General features: G+C 56.5%; 1 protein-coding gene across 1 annotated transcript; it reads left to right on the top strand.

Moving 5' to 3' along the window:
• The first annotated feature begins 143 nt into the window (after nt 1-143).
• Nucleotides 144-12,607, top strand: Wdr93 (WD repeat domain 93). The gene is made up of 17 exons (XM_090321770.1): nt 144-476; nt 893-1,085; nt 1,936-2,000; nt 3,638-3,716; nt 4,436-4,545; nt 4,904-4,940; nt 5,289-5,381; nt 6,308-6,482; nt 6,578-6,648; nt 6,991-7,068; nt 7,635-7,754; nt 7,828-8,041; nt 8,576-8,639; nt 8,952-9,108; nt 9,221-9,425; nt 9,554-9,634; nt 12,476-12,607. Exons 1-17 carry the CDS (start codon nt 177-179, stop codon nt 12,558-12,560), a joined length of 2,127 nt encoding a protein of 708 aa, XP_090177896.1. The 5' UTR covers nt 144-176; the 3' UTR covers nt 12,561-12,607.
• The last annotated feature ends 6,172 nt before the right edge of the window (nt 12,608-18,779 follow it).

The following is an 18,779-nucleotide window of genomic DNA, read 5'->3' on the forward strand; positions in this document are numbered from 1 at the left end:
CGGGGACTCGGCGCTGCCCACGCGAGAGGACACGCCCATCGCCGAGTGTCTCGCGGGCTTCCGGCTGCGACCGGAAGTTGTGGTTACCAAGGCGCCGGCACGCCGCCCCATCAGCTGAGCCGCATCTCGGAGCGGCAGTGCCCTCGGGCCTCCCCGCTCTCCGGGCCGCCGCGGCCATGGCCTCGGCCAGGCCTCCTCCGGCTCCAAGGAGGCCCCCGGCTCGCGTGAGGAAGGGCCCGCTGGAGGTTCCGCCCCCGACGGAGAAGGACTGGCCCAAGGACGACGAGGAGGACTACCCCTTCCTCGACCCGGACCAGGGCCTGGACGCCCTGCCGCAGCCCTACCGCATGATCAGCAAGGCGGTGAACCTGCTGTTCGAGGAGGCGTGGGAAGTGATCGAAACGAGGGAGGCGGCGCGGGAAGCCGAGCTGAACCGGGTCCGGCCCCCCGAGTACCCTCCGCAGGAGGAAATCCAGGTCCGGGGCAGGCCGCCGACCCCCGTGGGAGGGAGGAATCCCAGCCAGAGCCCTTCACGCAGGAAGAATGGCGGGGCGGGGCGTTTCCTGGCGAGGTGAAGATGACCTAGAGGTACTGAGAGGCTCCCCTCACGCATTCGTGCAGTGGTCTTGCTTGCTGGCTGGGGACCGGCCAGAACCCCAGCTGCTGCTCTCCCCGCGGACCCCGGCCAGCCGATCCGGCCTGTGACCTTGTGTCGTTCTGGAAGTGCGTCTGCTCTCTCTGTCTCCGTCTCTGTCTCGTCTCTCTCTCTCCCTCTGTGGCCTCTTTCTGCTCAGAGTAAGATAACCATCCCTTTGGGGGCCCTCTTTGAGCTCCTGGTACTTGAAGATGGTGACAGCCATGAATCATTCCTTTTTTCATTTTATTTTCCCAGCTCAACAGAATGTCCACTTGCATGGCTATTTCCCAAGACTATTTGTTCATCGGGGGAGCCAGGGGGTTCTCCATTCACCACCTGTCCAATAGTAATCGAATCTATGTCTGGGAGAAACTGAAGGTTGCTGTCACTGCCATCTGGGCTGCAGATCTAGGGAATGAAATTCTTATTGCTCCAGTGGATGAAACGGGTATTTGTCCTTTTGATTTTCCTTTTTAGCCTTATCTACAGGGATCTTTAAGCCAGCGTTCAGTATCCTGAACGCTGACATGACAGCGTTGAGTGACATGCCAGGTACCATGGCAGTGTTTTTACTGTTACATGTTAACCCATTTGTTTGTTTACGCCAGTACTGGGGCTTGAACTCAAGGCCTTTCACTCTTGCTTGGCCTTTTAACCCAGGGTTGGTGCTCTGCCACTTGAGCCACACTTCCTCTTCTGGATTTTTGCTGGTTAATTGGAGATTTTTTTTGTATTCATTTGCCAAGACTGGCTTAGAATCTAATTCTTAGTGCTTGGCATCCTGAATAGTTACATTTATAGGTATAAGTCACTGGCAGCTCGCACAAAGGAATTTTGGTGTACTATTTTTTTCACAACTTTTCTGTAAGTTAAATTCAAAACAAAAAGCTTAATAAAAACCCAGTGCCAGTGGCTCATGCCTGTCACCCTAACTCCTCAGGAAACTGAGGACTGCAATTCAAAGCCAGCCAGAGCAGAAGGTCTGTGATAGTCTTATCTCCAATTAACCACCAGAAAACCAGAAATGGCAGGTGGCTCAAAGCGGTGGAGCGCTTGCCTTGAGTGAAGAAGCTCAGGGACAGTGGCCAGGCTGAGTTCAAGCCCCAGAACCAGCACAGGTGTGGAATCCAGGGGTGGGCCGGGGAGGCCTGTGGGGGATGCAGGCAGCATAGGCAGGCAGCAGGGCCTGGGATGGGGAGAAGACTGTGCGCTGCGGGTGAGTACAGAGGGAGGTGAGAGGCGAGGGCAGGCTCAGAACCGGGCTCCGCTGGCTTACATTCCCTGCTTTTCTGTTTCAGGTATCCTTAGACTGTTTTATTTTTATAAGGACACGCTTTTCCTCATCAAAGCCATCAATGAAGCGGTAAGTTCCTGTACTTTTCGCTTTTAGAAGAAGGTGACTTCATATTGATAAAGGGAGAAGTTAATGAAGTGTAAACAACCAGTGTTAAAACATCCACTCCAAACGTTAGCACCTCCAAGTTCACCAGATAAACATTTCTGTTTTCGTTTTTATCTTTGCCAGTCCTGGGGCTTGAACTCAAGGCCTGAGCACTGTCCTTGAGCTTTCTTTAGCACTCTACCACTTGAGCCACAGCACCAATTCTGGCTTTTTCTGTTGTATGTGGTACCAAGTAATCATGCATGCAAGGTAAGCACTCTACCACTACGTCATGCTCCTGGCCCCCAGACAAACATTTCTGAACTTAGAAGCGCTGCTAGACCCCAACACAGAAACATGGGAGACTTTAATACCCACTCTCCCCAACAGTCACCCAAACAATGAAAGCAAAAATCTCAGAACTAAATGATGACCGTATAGCCCAAATAAATATAACAGATATCTATCAAACACTCCAAGCCATCCTGAGCAGAAAAATCTGGAGACTCATCTCCAGTTAACCAGCCCAAAGCTAAAAGTGGAGGTGTGGCTCAAGTGATATAGCACCTGTCTTGAGTTTAAGAAAAGGTCAAGCAAGAGCTTGAGCATCTTCCAGACTAAGTATTGGAACAGGCACACACACGCGCGTGCACACACACATACACACACATAAGAAAAAAAGAAAAGGAAGGGATTGCATATGTTTATTTGCTTATTTGAAGAGGGAAGGCAAGGGGGAAGACAAGATGATTGGGAGGGGGTGAAGGGAGGGAAAGGGGGACAAAAACATGAGAAGGGGTGTCAGTGTGTGAGAAGTAATGCACCCACTACCTGACGAATGTAACTGTTACCCCTCTGTACATTACCCTGAAAATAAAATTTTTTTGCCAGTCCTGGAGCTTGGGCTCAGGACCTGAGCACTTGGCCTTTCTTAAGGCTTGAGCTCTACCACTTGAGCCTCAGCTCCACATCTGGCTTTTTTTTCTATGAATGTGGTACCAACGACTCAAACCCGGGTCTTCGTGCATGCAAGGCAAGCACTCTAGCACTAGGCCAAACACCTGGCCCCCGACAATAAAATTTTAAAAAAGAAAAGAAAAGTGTGTGAGGTTGTTGGCTTGAATAGAAGAGCACTGGCTTAACAAGCTTGAAACACTTGTGTTCAACCAATCACCAGTACAGCAAAAAAAAAAAAAAAATCAATACAGATCACAAACAACTTAATCCTTAATTAAGGAGCTCATCAGCCTAACTAGTTCAGCCTCCTTATTTCACTAGTAATCTTGGTAGCATTATAATCATACTGAGCCTTTCTCAGCTTGTCCAGGAACTAAGGCTTCTAGTCCAGCAACCAGCGGAATATTTAGTGACGTATTACTTCAGTCCTCTGAATGACCAAATGTCAGCATCGACTTCAGGGCTTGCCAACTTGATCGGGAGATTCCTCCACCTAGGCCAGGAACTAGGTCTACAGCCCTCTGGGCTGAAAATCACGTTGTACTCTCCTGTCTGCTGTACGGGGACAAGAAGTGGGAAGCGCCCATCCCTGTCCTAAACTTTGCAGGGACTTGGGGCAGGACCCCAGAGCCCTGACTCCACCCCGTGACCTCTCCCCGCAGGAGGACAGCAGCAAGCAGACCACCTGCGTCCACGTGGAGATCTCCAAAGGAGGGGACTTCATGGCCCTGCTCCTGCAAGGCAAGCTTCCCACTCCGTCTGTTCCCAGCCTCTCCTCCAGAAACGACTTCACACCCACAGAGAGATGCAAGGAGAATGTCCCCGGGTCTGTCCTGTCCCCAGCTTCCCCAGGCCCTGCACTGAGGCATACGACCGCCAGCCAGACTTCCCCGGGTCCCCCCCAGTGTTCTGTGTGTGCCAACAGGTTCCGTCAAGGTTGCCATGTCACCCCATGTGTCACCTACTCCTGTCCTCCCTGGCTCACAAACTTGGTTTTTCCCTAGGCTAGCCTGAAACCATGATCTTCCTCAATCTTGGCCTCCCAGGCGGCTGGGATTACAGGCGTGAGCCCCTCCCTAACTTGGCAGGTTTCCTGTGTCGATGACAAGGTGCCAGCCACGGCCAGTCCAGTTCTAACCTTCCCTGGCCCACGCCTGCTTCCGCTGCTTCCAGTTTCCTCTACAGACAGGGACGCTGTACGGCACAGAGGCCCGGCAGGGCAGGCAGGGCTGCATGTCAGAGCCCCTGACTGCCTTGGATGGCAGTGGCTGGAGTGACCCTACAGCTCTTTCTGGGAAAGCTATTTTGAGAGTGGCACTAGCAAAAACCATTGCAAAATGGCCTCTCCTTCAGCGCGTTCCAGGCACTGCCCCAGGGCCCTGTGGCAGGGCCAGTCTCCCGGTCTCCAGAGCAGCCAGAGCCTGTTACACTTGCTCAAGGGCCCTCTGTCCCCGTGGCAGGAGCTGGAGAGGCCTGGCTGGACGTGTACAGACTGCCCAAGGACATGTGGCTCAAGGAGGTGGAGCACCCGCAGCTCAGCCTGAATTCAAAGAAAAAAGGCAAAACAGTGGTAGGAAACAAGGCCATTCCCACCAGGACACAGCAGCCGCCCCAGGTGTCCTCAGGTCCCCAGAGCAGGGAGGCCTGGTCATTGCGCGGGGGACAAGGAGCTGAGGCCCAGCTCTCCATTTCCTTTTACACTGAGCCAGATTAATCCAAGCTACTCGGGAAGCTGAGGTCCGAGGATCACTGTAAACAGCCTGAACAGACACAGCTGAGACATTCATTGTGACACACGCTAGCCCTGGTGCAAAAGCTAAGGGATAGTGCCCAGGCTCCTGTCCTCCGGGCCTCCGGGAGCACTGCAGGAGGAGAGGGGGAGCACCTCAGCAAGCTGGCTGTGACTGACTTCTCACTTCCCTCCTCAGACTACTCTCGAAACTGTCCCTTCAGAAAACTTGGAAATGGAGCTGCCGCCACCGCCGCTGCCGCCGCCACCGCCACCGCCACCACCACTGCCCACTACGACAGTAAGAAAGACATGTTAAAGACAATCTCCAGCACAGCTTGCACTTTCAGGGTTCTGGTTTGGACTCAAATTTGTACCTCCTGTACCCCACCCACGTACACCCTGCTGACACCCCAGGGGGCTTGGACCCATCCTCTGTCTTCATCCCTGTGCCCCACCGAGGCGTGGCCGTCACCGTGCCAGCTGTCCTGTCCTGTCCCCTCAGGTCCGTGTCTTGCAGTTCTCGCTGTGGCCCATGGCCTAGGCCCCTCGAGGTGGTGCTCGCGGGCTAGCTGCACCCTCTCCTTTGCAGGATGTGAACATCTGCTTCCGAGGTGATGTGAAGCTCTGCCAGCCAGTCCACCACATGAAGATCAAACCACCCAAGCCCGTGTCCGGTCAGTGGGAGCCGCCCACCCGCTGCTCACCATCCACTTCTGCATCTGACCCTTCTTGGCCTTTCTCCACATTTTCTATCTTTTCTGCTTTTCTGCTTATGAGCAGCAATATCTGATCCAATGCATATTTCTAAAGAGGAGGTTAGTTTAAATCTATCAGTATCTGGGACCTAAAAAGAAAATACACGTCAGCAGAAAATAAGGTCAGGAAAGGGAGATAGTTTCTTTCCAGTACTTGAGCTTGAACTTAGGGTCTCATATTCTTGCTTAGATTTTTTTTGTTCAAAACCTTACCACTTGAGCTATGCCTCCACTTCCAGCATTTTGCTGGTTATCTTGGAGATGGAGTCTCACAGACTTTTTTGTTTGGGCTGGCTTTGAACTGTGATCCTCTGGATCGCAGCTTCCTGAGTAGCTGGGGGTCATCAGGATAAGCCACGACATCCTTGCTTAAGAGGAAGCTTTTGTTGTTGTTCTTGCTGTGGGATTTGAACTCAGGGGCTGAGCACTGTCCCTGGCCCTCTTTGTGCTCAAGGCTAATGCTCTACCACTTAAGCCACAATGCCAGTTTCAGTTTTTGAGTGGTTAATTGGGGACTTTTCTGCTTGGGCTGGCTTCGAACCATAATCTTCAGATCTCAGCCTTCTGAGTTAGGTAGGATGATAGGCGCTCAGCAAGAGGAAGGTTAAAGGAAAGTGATTGGATGCATACCAGCACAGGGAGAGACTGAGGCTGTCAGCCAGAATGGTGTGGGTCTTCAGCAGGGCTGGAAGCAATAGCTGATGGCAGATTTGGGGCTTGCTTTGATGGAGACGGGAACAGGGACCTCAGAGCCCCTACAGAGCCTCTGAAGCCAGAAAGCAGAAGGGAGGACTGGCAGGGAAGGCCCAATGTCCTGACCACATCCTGGAATCTTTTTGACCAAGGCACCACATTTAAAAGCCCCCTAGAAGTGTTTAGCAAAATGGAAGAGTGGTACGGTCTGGGCTCAGGGCAGAACCACTTCATCCGGGAGAACCAGTGGGAGCAGCACGCCGACATCTTCTACTCCTCCTACAAGAAGTACCTGGACCAGGAGGAGGAGGAGGAGGAGCCGCTCAGGTGAGCCAGAGCCCCTGCCAAGGCACCTCAGCCCGCCCAGTGCTGGGCGCCTGCCAAGGAGCGTGCGCGCTCTGACTCGGGTCTCCCCTCGCCAGCATGGCCACGGCGCACTTCCTGCTCCCCAGCTGCATCACGCTAGTGCCAGGAGAAGCCAGGGGCCCCCCGGGTGAGCACACTGCCGGGCAAGCTGGCGGGGACAGGGAGGGAGGGGCACCGAGCCTGAGGGTTCCATGGGAGTGGAGGTCTGGGCCCCCAGGAGGACCCCACAGCTAAAACCCCTGTGCAGGCCAGAGCACCAGCCTTGAGCAGCAAAGTCAAGCAAGAGCGTGAGTCCCTGAGTTCAAGCCCCAGTACACACACACACACACCAGCAACCAAGGAGACGATGCCAGAACAGCCAAGCACACTGTGTCCATTCTCCCTGCCTGGGGGGAGGAGCTGCTGTGGAGAGGAGCAAACACGGGAGCCCTCCCCAGGCTCACACCCCACTTGGCCTCCCCCACCGCAGGAGTGGCCTCTGTCCTCAGCGTGCACTGGACTGGCAGCCACAACCTCTTCCTCTACTCCCTGAACCGAGCAATGAAGGGTAGGTCCTCGCTGCCTGCCCAGCCTCGGCTCCTGGCCGAGCCCCCAGGCCCTACCTCGGGTCACGCCAGGAAACCAGAGCTGGACAGGCAGAAGTGGGTGCTCTCCAGCTAGGGTGCCGCCTCCAGGGCCCATGGCAGGGAAGAGTGGGTGGCCTAGATTCAGAGGCCGGCGCCGAGCCTCCCCTGATGAGCAGCCCCAGCCCCAGAGGGCCAGCTCCTGCCACCACGCTGAGCTCCGCAGGAATCCGTGTGACTAGCAAAGTCCCCCCGCGCCTGTCATCCGAGCTCCTTAGGAAGCTGAGATCTGACGATCCAGGTTCAAAGTCTCCCTGAGCAAGAAAGCCCATGACACACAAGTAGAGCTGTGGTCCAAGTGGTAGCGTGAACTAGCTAGCGACCACAGCTAGGCCCTGAGTTCAAGCCCCAGTACAGGCACAGAAGTGACTCCATGTTGGAAAAGCCCTTAAGCCCTGTCTAGCAGAGAGAAGCAGAGAGAGCAATATCAGAGGAGAGGAGTGGGGCTAGGGGGTCCTGGTGAGCGACATTCCCTCCTGGGCCCCTCTAGAGCCTGAGGGTGTGTGGCCCTGTGCTGCGCCCATCACCGTGTCCCAGCTCAGTCCTTCCTGCTCCCACCTGGTGCTGGCCTGCGAGGACGGCGTGCTCACGCTCTGGGACCTGTCTGACGGTGAGCCATCCTTCCGGCCCCACCATGACACGGGACACCCCCCCACACGTGGTGACACGGGTTCTCTCTCCAGGATTCCCCCTGGGGGTCGTGGCTCTTCCTGAGGAAAGTCTGTGTGAAAGCATTCACTTCCTGCGGTACTTTGTGGTCCACAAGGGGCAGAACCTGTTCCCGGAGGGCGTGCTGAAGTCGTGCATGAAGTTTGTGGCGCTGTGCACAGACAGCTCCCTCCACCTGGTGACGGCAGGCGGGGCGCAGTACCCCAGCAGCAGTGAGCTACTGGGCAGGTCTGAGTGAGATGCGCCCCTTCCGATGGCATCACTGAACCCGGGCCCCAGCCACGCGCCTCGGCAGGGCATACCCATGGCAGCCGCATTCCAGCCGTCCCAAAGCGCTCCCCATTAAGTGCTGGGATGGCAGGCGTGCACCATGCCACTCGGCTCAAACCCCACCTTTTTGACAAGAGTTACTGCCAAGCAGGGCCGGAGGCTTTCCAGTCTACCACAATGTTTTGCTAAAATCCTCGTATGGAAGTCACCATGTAAGCAGAACTCTCCGAAAAACGCATGCTATTAACGCATCTCTGTTAATGATCAGAACCAGATTCTTTTGTTCTCCCATTGGCTTTTCGACGGCTGGGCGCTGCACTACCTTGCCACACTGCTGGCCGAGTGAAGGAGGAGGGCGCAGGCCGCTCGGGTCTGATTCTCCCAGAGCATCCTCCCACCAGTGGAACTGGGGCGGACGGTCGGGCACTGGGAGGAGGCCGCAGGTGTGAAACCTTTCAAGTAGGAGGTACCCGTGTATTTTGTCTCCTGCAGGCCTGAGAAGCACCCAGAAGAAGCGCTCTGTGAGGTGGCGCCCGTCCCAGCCCTGCCTGGCATGGTAGGCTCTCCCCTTTCCCGCCCGCCCAGCACATGCTCGGATGTGCTCGCTTTTGGGTGCAGATAGATAAGTCTGGGCGGGCAGTGCGGCTCTGTTGGGTCACAGAATGGAAGGACAGCTTGGGGGCAGAGTGGGAAGCTCAGGGGGTGGAGAGAGGGTGCAGGGCACAGGGGAGAGGCTGGAACCTGCAGAACCCCCAGAAACCTGAGGCACCAACAGGGAAGAGCATGCAGATTGACAAGGCCCAGCGGTGCGTGGAGGGCGCTGTCCCCGGTGACCTCCACCCCCGGCCCCCATCGCTCTGCTCCCCAGGTGCTGCTCTTCACCAAGAACGGCAGTGTGAACCTCATGGACGTGGGCAAGGCCCAGGTCCTCTGCGCCTTCACCGCCCCCATGAGCCACCAGCTGCCCTTCCCCTGGGAGCCCATGTTTGTCGTGTCCTCGCACCTCCCCTATTTCCTGCTCCACGGTATGGCTGTGGGTGCCTGGCCCTCAGGGTTCCCCCAGATCAGCCCAGGGGCACCCTCACCCTGCGACCCAGCAACTGGGGAGGTGAAGAGTCCTCGCCCCGCTTCCTCCAGGAGGCCACCCAAGCGGACACAGCAAGCCCACGGATGACAGCAAGGACACCCCCAACTCCATCTTCTACTTTAATTTTGAGACCTGCCCACCCCTGCAAGACATGTGCAAATACCACACCGTTTCCCAGAAGGACCTGAGCTACAGCAAGGACATCCCCCAGGTGCAGCCTCTGGAGAGGCTCTGTGAACACCTGCTCAAGACCCGGTGAGCAGCGAGGGCACCGTCACACCCTCCGCCCCGCCCCCACCCAGAGTCTGGAGGAGGGAGGGACAGAACACCACCTCTGCCCGTCACTCCCACAGAGGGTTCTGATTCTCAGCCTTGCTCTCCAGATGTGGGCAAGGTCCCAGCATGTACAAACTATCAGACGGCTCAGAAAAAGTAGCTGTAGAAAGAGAAAGAAGGAAAGACAGGTAAAACATCCACCACTTGAGTCTCGGGGAAGGTCACTGCACTGGGTGTACTCTTTTTAGACGTGTGAAATCTTTTCAAGGTATAGGATAGGGCACAGTTATCAAGTGTTATCCACGGCCCCGTCCTGGACCCGAGCCAGAGGCAGGCAGGCACATGGTAGGGCATGAGCGTGGCTTCTGTGACAGCAGCCCACACCTGTGTGTGCGTGTGTGTGTGTGTGTGTGTGTGTTTGTGTTTGTGTGGCTCATGTGCTCTCTGCAATTTTTTTTTACAAAATAGATAAAATGGTGGTGGGAAATGGCAAGGCTGGGCTGCAGGGGGGCTCTCTGCCCCCCAGGGGGTGGCCAGGACGGGGTTCTGGGAAGCCTCCATGGGGAAGTCTCATTCCGTGACTGGTGGGCCTGTGGCATGGCAGCGCAGTGTGTCGTGTGTAGAGCAGGGCAAGGCTGCCACCCCCCAGGCCTTGGAAGCCAAAGGGCCGTGAGGGTCCCACGGGCCCACCCCCTCCCATCAGTGCCACGCTGGCGACCATGCCTCTGCTGCTCAGACCTGCGGGAGATTCGCCACGGAACCCCCAGCCCTTGTGCAGCTTCTCCTGAGCCGGTGGTATTCTGTGGGAAGGCTTCCCAAACTTCCCTCAGCCCCTGTGAGGCCTGCTTAGATGAGAAAGCCTCACCCCTGGTCCCCAGTGGGGACCCCACAGCCCGGCAGCTGGTGGTGCCTCCCAGGGCCCTCGCGGGGAAGAGGCCCAGGCAGACCGCTGAGCTATTTCTGGTTGGGAAAACACTTGACTCCTGCTCTTGTGCTCTGAGGCTTCACATCTGCCCCCACCCCCATTCGGCCTGTCAGTTCCCAACTACACAGCAGCCATGGGAAGACATGGCATGCACAGGACATGTGTCCACAGGCACTTCCCACGAGTATCCACCTGTCGCCTTCCGCCACTCCAGTCTAAAGGAGCCTCCACTGCCTCTAAAACGAGGTGAAACAGTGAGGCTCTGTGTGGCAAAGCTGTTTCCAGCCCGCCACCGTCTACCAGACCGCTTTCACAAAGCAGTCCTGCCCCGGCTTCCAAGGCAGGCCGGCTGGCGGCCGGCCCGCCTGCCTGGGCACCAGGGCACTGCCACCGGCTGGACCCCATCTGGCCTGCTGCCGAGGTCTCTGACATCCTTTGATGGATTCCGAGGACCCCAGGAAGCACAGCTTCTGAGTTTCCAGCCCGGCTCCCATGCCCAAAAGTGCAACCCTATGCCCAGAACAAATGGAAAAGGAGAGCAAGGCCAACCTGAGCATGCTCCCGCAGGGACTGCTGGATCAGTTTCTCTCGGCTCTTGTATTTTGAGTCAATCTCATAATGCAGCCCAGGCTGGCCTTGAACCTGCAACTTGCCTGTCTCTCCCCTCTCAGTGAGGGTCATGGCTGTTTTCTAAAGTGGGGGGAAAAAAAAGTGTGTGCAACACACTGCACACTTTCATCTACATCATTTGTGCTAGGGCTTGAACTTGGGGTCTCATACTTGCTGGGTAGGCGGTCGACCACCTGAGCCACGCCCCAGCCTTTTTGTTTTAGCTACTTTTTTGGATAGTCTCAGGGATGGCGCCCAAACCCTAAATTTAAGCTTAGGACCAGCGCGCATGCACACACACACACACACACACACGCACGCACGCACGCACGCACGGGTGTGTGTGTGTGTATAATACAAAAGAAGCTCTTGGAAACAGAAAATAAGGACCTGAGCTAAGAAGGACATTTTATTCTTTTTGTGTGTGTGTTTGCCAGTCCTGGGGCTTGAACTCAGGGCCTGAGCACTGTTCTTGGGCTTTCTCAAGGCTAGTGCTCTACCACTTGAGCCACAGCACCACTTCTGCCTTTTTCTATGTATGTGGTACTGAGGAATTGAACCTGGGTCTTCGTGCATACTAGGCAAGCACTTTAACCACTAGGCCAAACTCCCAGCCCATTTTTTTTTTTTTTTTTGCCAGTCCTGGGCTTGAGCTCAGGGCCTGAGCACGGTCCTTGGATTTTTCTCAAGGCTAGAGCTCTACCACTTGAGCCTCAGCACCACTTCTGGCTTTTTCTAAGTATGTGGTACCAAGGAATCGAACCTGGGTCTTCGTGCATGCTAGGCAAGCTCTCTACCACCAGGCCAAACTCCCGGCCCGTAGCCCATTTTTTAAGACCAGGTTTCTGTCTATATCATAGGCTGGCCTTGAACTTGACAACCCCTGTCCTAGCCTCCGCAGTGCTAGAATTACAGGTGTATCTACCTGGCTCAGCTATGCAGCTTTACTTTGAATTTTTTCCATTTGTGAGTTTTATTTGTATACAGTAAGAAGCAATGTATCCATCAGTTACTTTGTTAGAAATTTCTTCTCTACACACGGAAAGCCCCAGAACAGAGCCAAAGGTCCAACCATTGTCTTTCTCCCGGAGCATGTCCCTCTTGAATAACTGGGCATCCTACTGAGGCAGGAAGTGTGACACAGGAGGGCTGTGGTCCAGGCACGTTCCTACACAAAGAAATATCTTAAAATTGCCAGTGCAAAGGGCTGGGAACATGGCTTAGCATTAAAGCACCTGCCTAGCAGGTGGGCGCATCTGCTCTGAATTCAAACGACAACAAAGTGTCCCTCTTGTTGTTGTCCTGATGTTACCTAGGCACCCAGGGCAGAACCTGGGGGGCAGCCCCTCCACCTGTGCATAGCCCACCTCTGTGCCCAGGGTGAGGGAAGCCCGTGTGGGCTTGGATGTGAGACACAGCTCCCCCCACCCCTGTGTCCTGCCAGGCCAGGAGGTGGGGGCACCTCTCACCCCTCCCCTGCTCATGTGCTCTGCAGCAGCTTCCAGAAGCAGAAGACCCCAGACCAATGGAGCCGGCTGCGGCGCTTCTCCGTCCTCCTCCAGCGAGAACTGAAGAAGTGACCCCACCCAGGCCTCCGGCAGCCACGCCCACAGGGATGGGGACAGGATGCTGCAGCTAAGAGTTCCACTCACGGCCCAGGGCTTGCATCCCACCCCACCAGGCCCAGCAACCTCCACCCCAGGCCTCGGGCGCCCCCGCGTGGCAGATGTCACCAGATAAACAGCAGTGCTGGTCCAGACTCCACAGTGCTGGCCTGCCCTGCTAAGGGGTGGGGGCCCCCTCCCCCGCACACGCTGCACCCCTGCACACACTGGCACCACGCTGACTGCCAGCCACCCTGGCTAACTCTCCTCCCCTCCTCTTCCCTTCCCATTTCTTCCCCTCTCTTCTCCACCCCCTGTCCTCCCCTCTCAGCTTCTCCCTCCTCTCCCCTTCTCCACCAGTACTCCTCTAGGCTGCAGGCCCCTTCAGGTCTCCTCAGCCCTGGGAGAAGAGGCCCCAGTGACCTGTAACAAGGACCACTGTGACCTGTGTCCTCTTTAGAAAGGTCACTGTCAGCCAACACCAAGCCAAGAGGCTGGCCTCAGCCCTGCAGTCCCCACCTGGCCTGGCACCTTCAGGCTCTGCAACCACGGGCCTGTCCCCAGGACAGCCTGCCTGGGGCTCCCTGGAGTCCGGACCCCATGCTCTTCCGCTAAGATGGCAGGCCCAGGGCTTCAGTTGACTGGGTCCCAACAGCAGTGTTGCCTGTGGCATCTCCCCTGAATGTCCCTGTCCTTCCAATGGGCTGGAATGGTACCAGATTCTGGACGGGCGTGCAGCTGGGGGTGGGGGAAGGCTCCCTGGGCTGCATCAGAAGGGGGCTTCCAGCGGGAGCCAACCCCTTCCCCTCTCCAATCCTGAGTCTCCTGGCTATTAGCAGGGACGTGTTAATGAAAATTCACACCCAAATATCAATCAACAGTGGCTCCTCTCTGTTCTGAGCTAGAATAGGCCCTGGCAGGGAAGGGGCTGGCCCGAGAGCCCCACTATCTGTGAAAAGACTTGCTAATTCCCATCCTAAACCTCAGGACCTTTGCTATGCAAACAGATTTTCTAAACTGGGTGGGTTCCAACCAGAGAAAGACTTCCTACCTCATGCCAGTTATGGTCCTGGGAGGAAGAGCCTCAGGTGTGGGGCTGGGGGTGCCAAGACAGGCAGTGATTGCTGAAGTGTGACTCACACTCACACGGGCTCCTCAGCGGTCCCCTCTCTATAGCCCCACACCATCCAACCCAGGCCCTGTGCAGGCCTGCATCCACTCCGTGATGATCCACGGATGGTCCCAGAGCTATATGGGGAGACTCACTCCTGCCACCCTAGCTATGGAAGGGCAGGGGAGACTCTCCTCCTAGCCCCATTCCTGGGGTCTCGAGCACTCAAGGCTGACACGGCTGAGGACTCTGCATGGAGTTCTGTCCGCCTGGGAAGTTCTGTCCTCCCGCTCTTGCAGGATCTCTGGGCCCAGTTGGTTCTTGGCTGCTGGAGCCCTGGGCGCCTGCTCTCCCTCTTCCCTTTGATCTCATCTGGCCTGCCCCTCATTTGGGAGCCACCGGAGTTAATGACTTCTGCAGGCCTCAGGCCCGCACCACCTGCTGGGCGTAGGCCTTCACACTTCGGGGCCTGTATTTTGACAAGTGCCAGAGCCCAGGGCCTCCGCTCCCCGGCTGAGCCTTTAGCAACATGTGGACGTGTAAAGCTGGGAAATGAGGCCTCTGGGCAGCCCCAGCAGGGCCTTGGCCTGGGGGACTGGCAAGAGGGGTGGCCCCCTTTCAGGTTCAGACCTCAGCCTGAGTCCTGGCTCTAGGCCCGGGCTGCTTCCTCCAGCCAAGCTGTCCTGGACACTGCACCCCCCCCCCCCCCCGCCTCGGTGCCCTCACTTCATTTCCCCTCTGACATGGGGGTGCTAATGAGAGGTGCTATGTAAACCCTCCCCTCTCAGCCCTTAATCCCCTAGGGCTTGGAACAGAACAGGAGAAGGGGGGCAGCCCGTGCACGGGCGACTCCCTCACACCAGCCTCCACTTGTCAGCACGGCCAGTGTCCGCCTGCTTGCTGGGTGAGGGTGCCATAGTTGTGGTGGGGGGATGCACTGAGCCTGCTGGGTACCCCACTTAGCAGATGAGGACACAGGCTCCCCGTGTCCTGCTTCCTCCTGCCTTGACACAGGGCTCCTGAGCATCAGGAACCAACGCAGGCCGGCATCACATGAGAAACGGGGTCCCTGGCCTTACCCCTGAGCCTGGGGAGCTGGCCACACAGAATTAGAAGCCGTGCCCCCTCCCCTGCAGACTCTCCACCCCCAGCCGTAATGAGGCAGGACTCAGCAGAGCCCCTTGAAGCCCCATCTCCTCCCCTGTCAGAGCCACCTCTCTCCTCACACCTTCAGCCCTAGGAGCCACCGAGCTGGCAAGCCATATGGAATAGATTTGAGCCCCCCCACACCCGATAATCTGATTATCTGGCAGGGGGCAGTAGGGGACTCAGCCAGAGGCAGAGCAAGGGTGATGAGGAGGGAGGGGGTGGGAAGGGAGCAGAGAGATTTGTAGGTTCCAGGAAAGGCTGCAGGAAGTGCTGCCCAAAGGCTGTTAATGCCAACTCTCCCTAGGGTGCCAACTTAGGCCTCTTCCTTCACCTAGGTGAGTGGGGATGAGTCTGGTCCTCGGAGTTAAAAGTGGAGGTACACAGGAATGAAGGGGCTGAACTGGCCCAAATCAAAGGTGCAGAGGTATGGGAAGATGGGGAAACATGTCACCCTTGCCTCAGTTTCTCTGACTGAAGGAAGACACCCTGGAGGCCCTTTTCTCAGTCAGGCTGAAGGTTGAACCAGGCATTTTTAGGCGCTGCCAGCAGAGGGCGCCATCCAGCCAGGCGGGCGCTGTGACCCTGACCCAGGTCAAGTCACTAGCAAGGATCTGCGGGGTGAGCTGGGGCGCTGGCAGTGGTCCCAGTTGAGAAGGGGCAAAGCTTGGCTCAATGCCTGGGTGAAGGGGTGTGTTTGCTCTTCTGCCACCAGGGAGAACACATGTGTATACGCAAAAAGGCAGAACAAGACAAGGGGAATGAAGAGGCAGGGCCTCCCTCAAGGACAGCACATCTGTGTACACCACACACACACACACACACACACACACACACACACACAGAGTTTAGAGACATGGACACGGACTTGGGCACACTTGCTTCCCCTTGCCTCTGCATGGGGAAACCCATAGCTTCAGGTCCTGCCTCCCCAGGGAAGAGTCCACCATGTCACCCCAACCTGTCCTGCTCCCAAGCCCACTGCCTGGTGGCCTGAAGGCTCAGCCACACCCCAGTGCAAGACCCAGTCTAGGAAGGGCAGATGGCAGCAGGAGTCTGGCGGGGGCCTCCCTGGCACCTTGTGTGGCTGAGCTGTGTGCTGCTGTGTGGCCTTGGCCAGGTGGCACCCAAATGACACAGATGCTGACCTGTCAGGTCCTCGCCATCAAGTTGTCCTGTGTCACACGGCCACACCCAGCGCCAGCAGCATGGACTCAGCCCCTGGGTGAGGGGTCTGCTCCAGAGCCATACACGTGCATGCACACGCCTAGGCCGCCCCACCCCACACCCCGCAGCCCTCTCTAGGGGGCGGGGGCGGCTGTTTTGGAGAGCCCTGCGCACTCTGCTTCCCACGCCAACACCTCCTCCTGGAGGGAGGCGGCTTCGTGTCAACAGCAGCCCGAAGGTGTGAAGCCAGCCACCGCCGGGCACAGGTCCTGGCCGCTGGCTGGTAATGAGAATACCACCCGGCCACCTCCTCTGCCCACCAGACCACGTTCCCACAGCTGGACAGGACACCTCAGGGACGCAAGGGGGGGAAGGGAGGGAGGCTGTGAGCAGAGGCCAGGACTCAACACGATAGCAGGACTGCAGGCATCCTGGGCACAGTGGTTCTGGCCTAGCAGGGTGGGGAGCCAGGCTTGGTGTGAGCGCGCAGTGTGGTCCATAGCCTCATCATGGCTTCCCTCCCCGGTGGGCCCAGGCACTGCCCCTCCCACAAGAGGGCCAAGGTGCTGGAAAGTTCTTCGGGTCGTCCTGGAGTGTGCTCCCGATGCCTCCTGCTCTGAACCAGAAGGCGGTACCTGTGGCTCTAGACTCCAGCTGGTGGGTGGTGCAGATTCCCATCACCCCCCGGGGCAGCTGGCACCCACAACAAGCACAGGCTTGCGCCACCGCTGAGGTCTGGGTACCAGGAGCCCAGAGATGCCCAGCGCTTTACTCCTGCCAGGTCCAGGACTGACGGCCGGAGGCCCCTGCCTCTGCCTTATTCCTTCACCATCCTGTGGCTCCCAGATTTGCTGTTGGCATCACCGTGTAAGTGAAGTGCGTAGCTTCACCCCAACTACGTGGAGGCCAGGGCCCCCACTTTGTCGAGGGGACGGCTGTGGTCACAGATGTCCCTGCATTCTCACACCAGCCCCAGGGGAAGCCCCGTCGCAGGTCCCTGCTTGTCCTAACAAGCAGGGCTAGCGGGCCGCGTGCCCATGCGTCAAGTGTCCAGCACAGGAGCCCCAGGACATATTTTTTTTGATGTGCTAATAGGGCTTTGAGCCTTCCCAGAACAAAGTATTGATGAGTTTTAGATGAGAGGCTTGCTGCTTACCAGCCATGGCACAGCGTGTTGAAATACCACACTGCGTCCCATAAATACATATAATTATCACGTCACTGAAAACCTGAGACTGCTTACAGCCAACAAGCACAGACACCCCTCACAACTGGCCAGCGCTTACAATGGGACGTGGCCTCTCCTCGGTAACTGGCGACCTTCACTTTAGCTGCCATGGCTGCAGCTCAGAAATTCTAGGACTAAATGCTTGCTGGGCCCCATTAAGACGGAGATTCTTAAATTATTGCATGTCTGTACCCAAAGCCAGATAATTTATAAAGAGGTTTAGTGCACTCACAGGGCTGGCGGACGGTGCCGGCTCCTTCTTGTCTCCTCTGAGGCCTCCTGGTAGCTGGCTCCATGGTGGCCAGAGGCTGTGTGGGAGATCCCACAGCAGGACAGGAAGCCACAGGCCTGGGCAACAGACGAGTTTGCTGTTTTAGAAGTCACTAGCCAGGCACCAGGGGTTCACATCTGTAATTCCTAGCAACTCAATAGGCTGAGATCTGAGGATCATGGTTTAAAGCTAGCCTAGGCAAGTAAGGCCCTGAGAAGCAGAGCTGTGGCTCAAATGGTAAAATGCTATCCTTGAGTAAAAATGCCCAGGCCCTAAGTTCTAGTCTCGGACCAGGACAGACAGACAGACAGACAGACAGACACACACACACACACACACACACACGCTCTGATATCTACAGGTAGGGTAGACACCAGTTGTCTAGTTGTAATCCCAACTACGCAGGAGGATTTGGTTCAAGGACAATCTGGGAAAAAAGGAAGACTCCATCGCCATAAGCTAGGCTTAGTGGTATGGGCCAGAGGTCCCAGACACGCTAGGTCAGAGCCCAAGATCAAGGCCCAAGAGTGTCCAGAGGCATAAACACAGGACCCTATCTGAAAAACAACTCAAGCCAACAGGGCTGGGGGGGCATAGCTTAGGAGGTAGAGCACCTGCCCAGCAACTATAAGACCCCCAGTACTGCTGGCACTGTGCCCAGTATGGTTCTGGGGGCACGGAGGATGTGTGAGGTGCCCCACGGTGGGTGTGGCAGTGGACAGGCCACAGCAAGCCCTCCACTTTCAACCACCACTGTCATCTTTGCCCAGTTACAGGCAAACTCAAGACCTTCCTGCCAGGTTCCCATTTCTCACCATTTACATGAACACAGATAATAATTTTTTTAAGGCACAAAAAAATTTCAGGCTGCAGTTGGTTAATCTATTCTTGAACACGGGACTTCTATGGACCTTTATCAATCACTGATACCTTGAATTACATAACCTTCCTGCACAAAAGTGCCTGTGGCTCTTCAATAAAACCCCACTCCTTGGCAAGGTTCCAGGCAAAGCGTGCAGAGGTCCCACCCACCCATCTCTGCAGGAGTTGATGAGCAGGTAGATGCCATGCCAGCTCCCTTCTGGAATGTTCTCCAAGTTCTGATCTTCCTACCAAGTCCTACCCATGATTCAGTGACCAGCTGGGGCTTCAAGAGTCCACCTGTCCTATCCTCACTTGGCGTGAGGTTCAGCGACTTCACCAGAGATAAGGGGTCACAGACACCTCTGCAAACTGTTCCTGTGAGCTGATCCTGTAACTGTTGGTCATGCT

Source organism: Megascapheus bottae, chromosome 30, assembly GCF_031878675.1.
Source record: "Megascapheus bottae isolate mThoBot1 chromosome 30, mThoBot2.hap1, whole genome shotgun sequence".
Lineage (NCBI taxonomy): Eukaryota > Metazoa > Chordata > Mammalia > Rodentia > Geomyidae > Megascapheus > Megascapheus bottae.

What these genes read in the sequence shown, in the direction of transcription:
- Wdr93 (XM_090321770.1), top strand. Translation starts at nt 177, where the DNA reads ATGGCCTCGGCCAGGCCTCCTCCGGCTCCAAGGAGGCCCCCGGCTCGC. An exon ending in GAGGAGGAGGAGCCGCTCAG is followed by an intron (nt 6,483 to 6,577) that starts GTGAGCCAGAGC and finishes TCCCCTCGCCAG; the next exon opens with CATGGCCACGGCGCACTTCC. An exon ending in AGCAGTGAGCTACTGGGCAG is followed by an intron (nt 8,042 to 8,575) that starts GTCTGAGTGAGA and finishes TGTCTCCTGCAG; the next exon opens with GCCTGAGAAGCACCCAGAAG.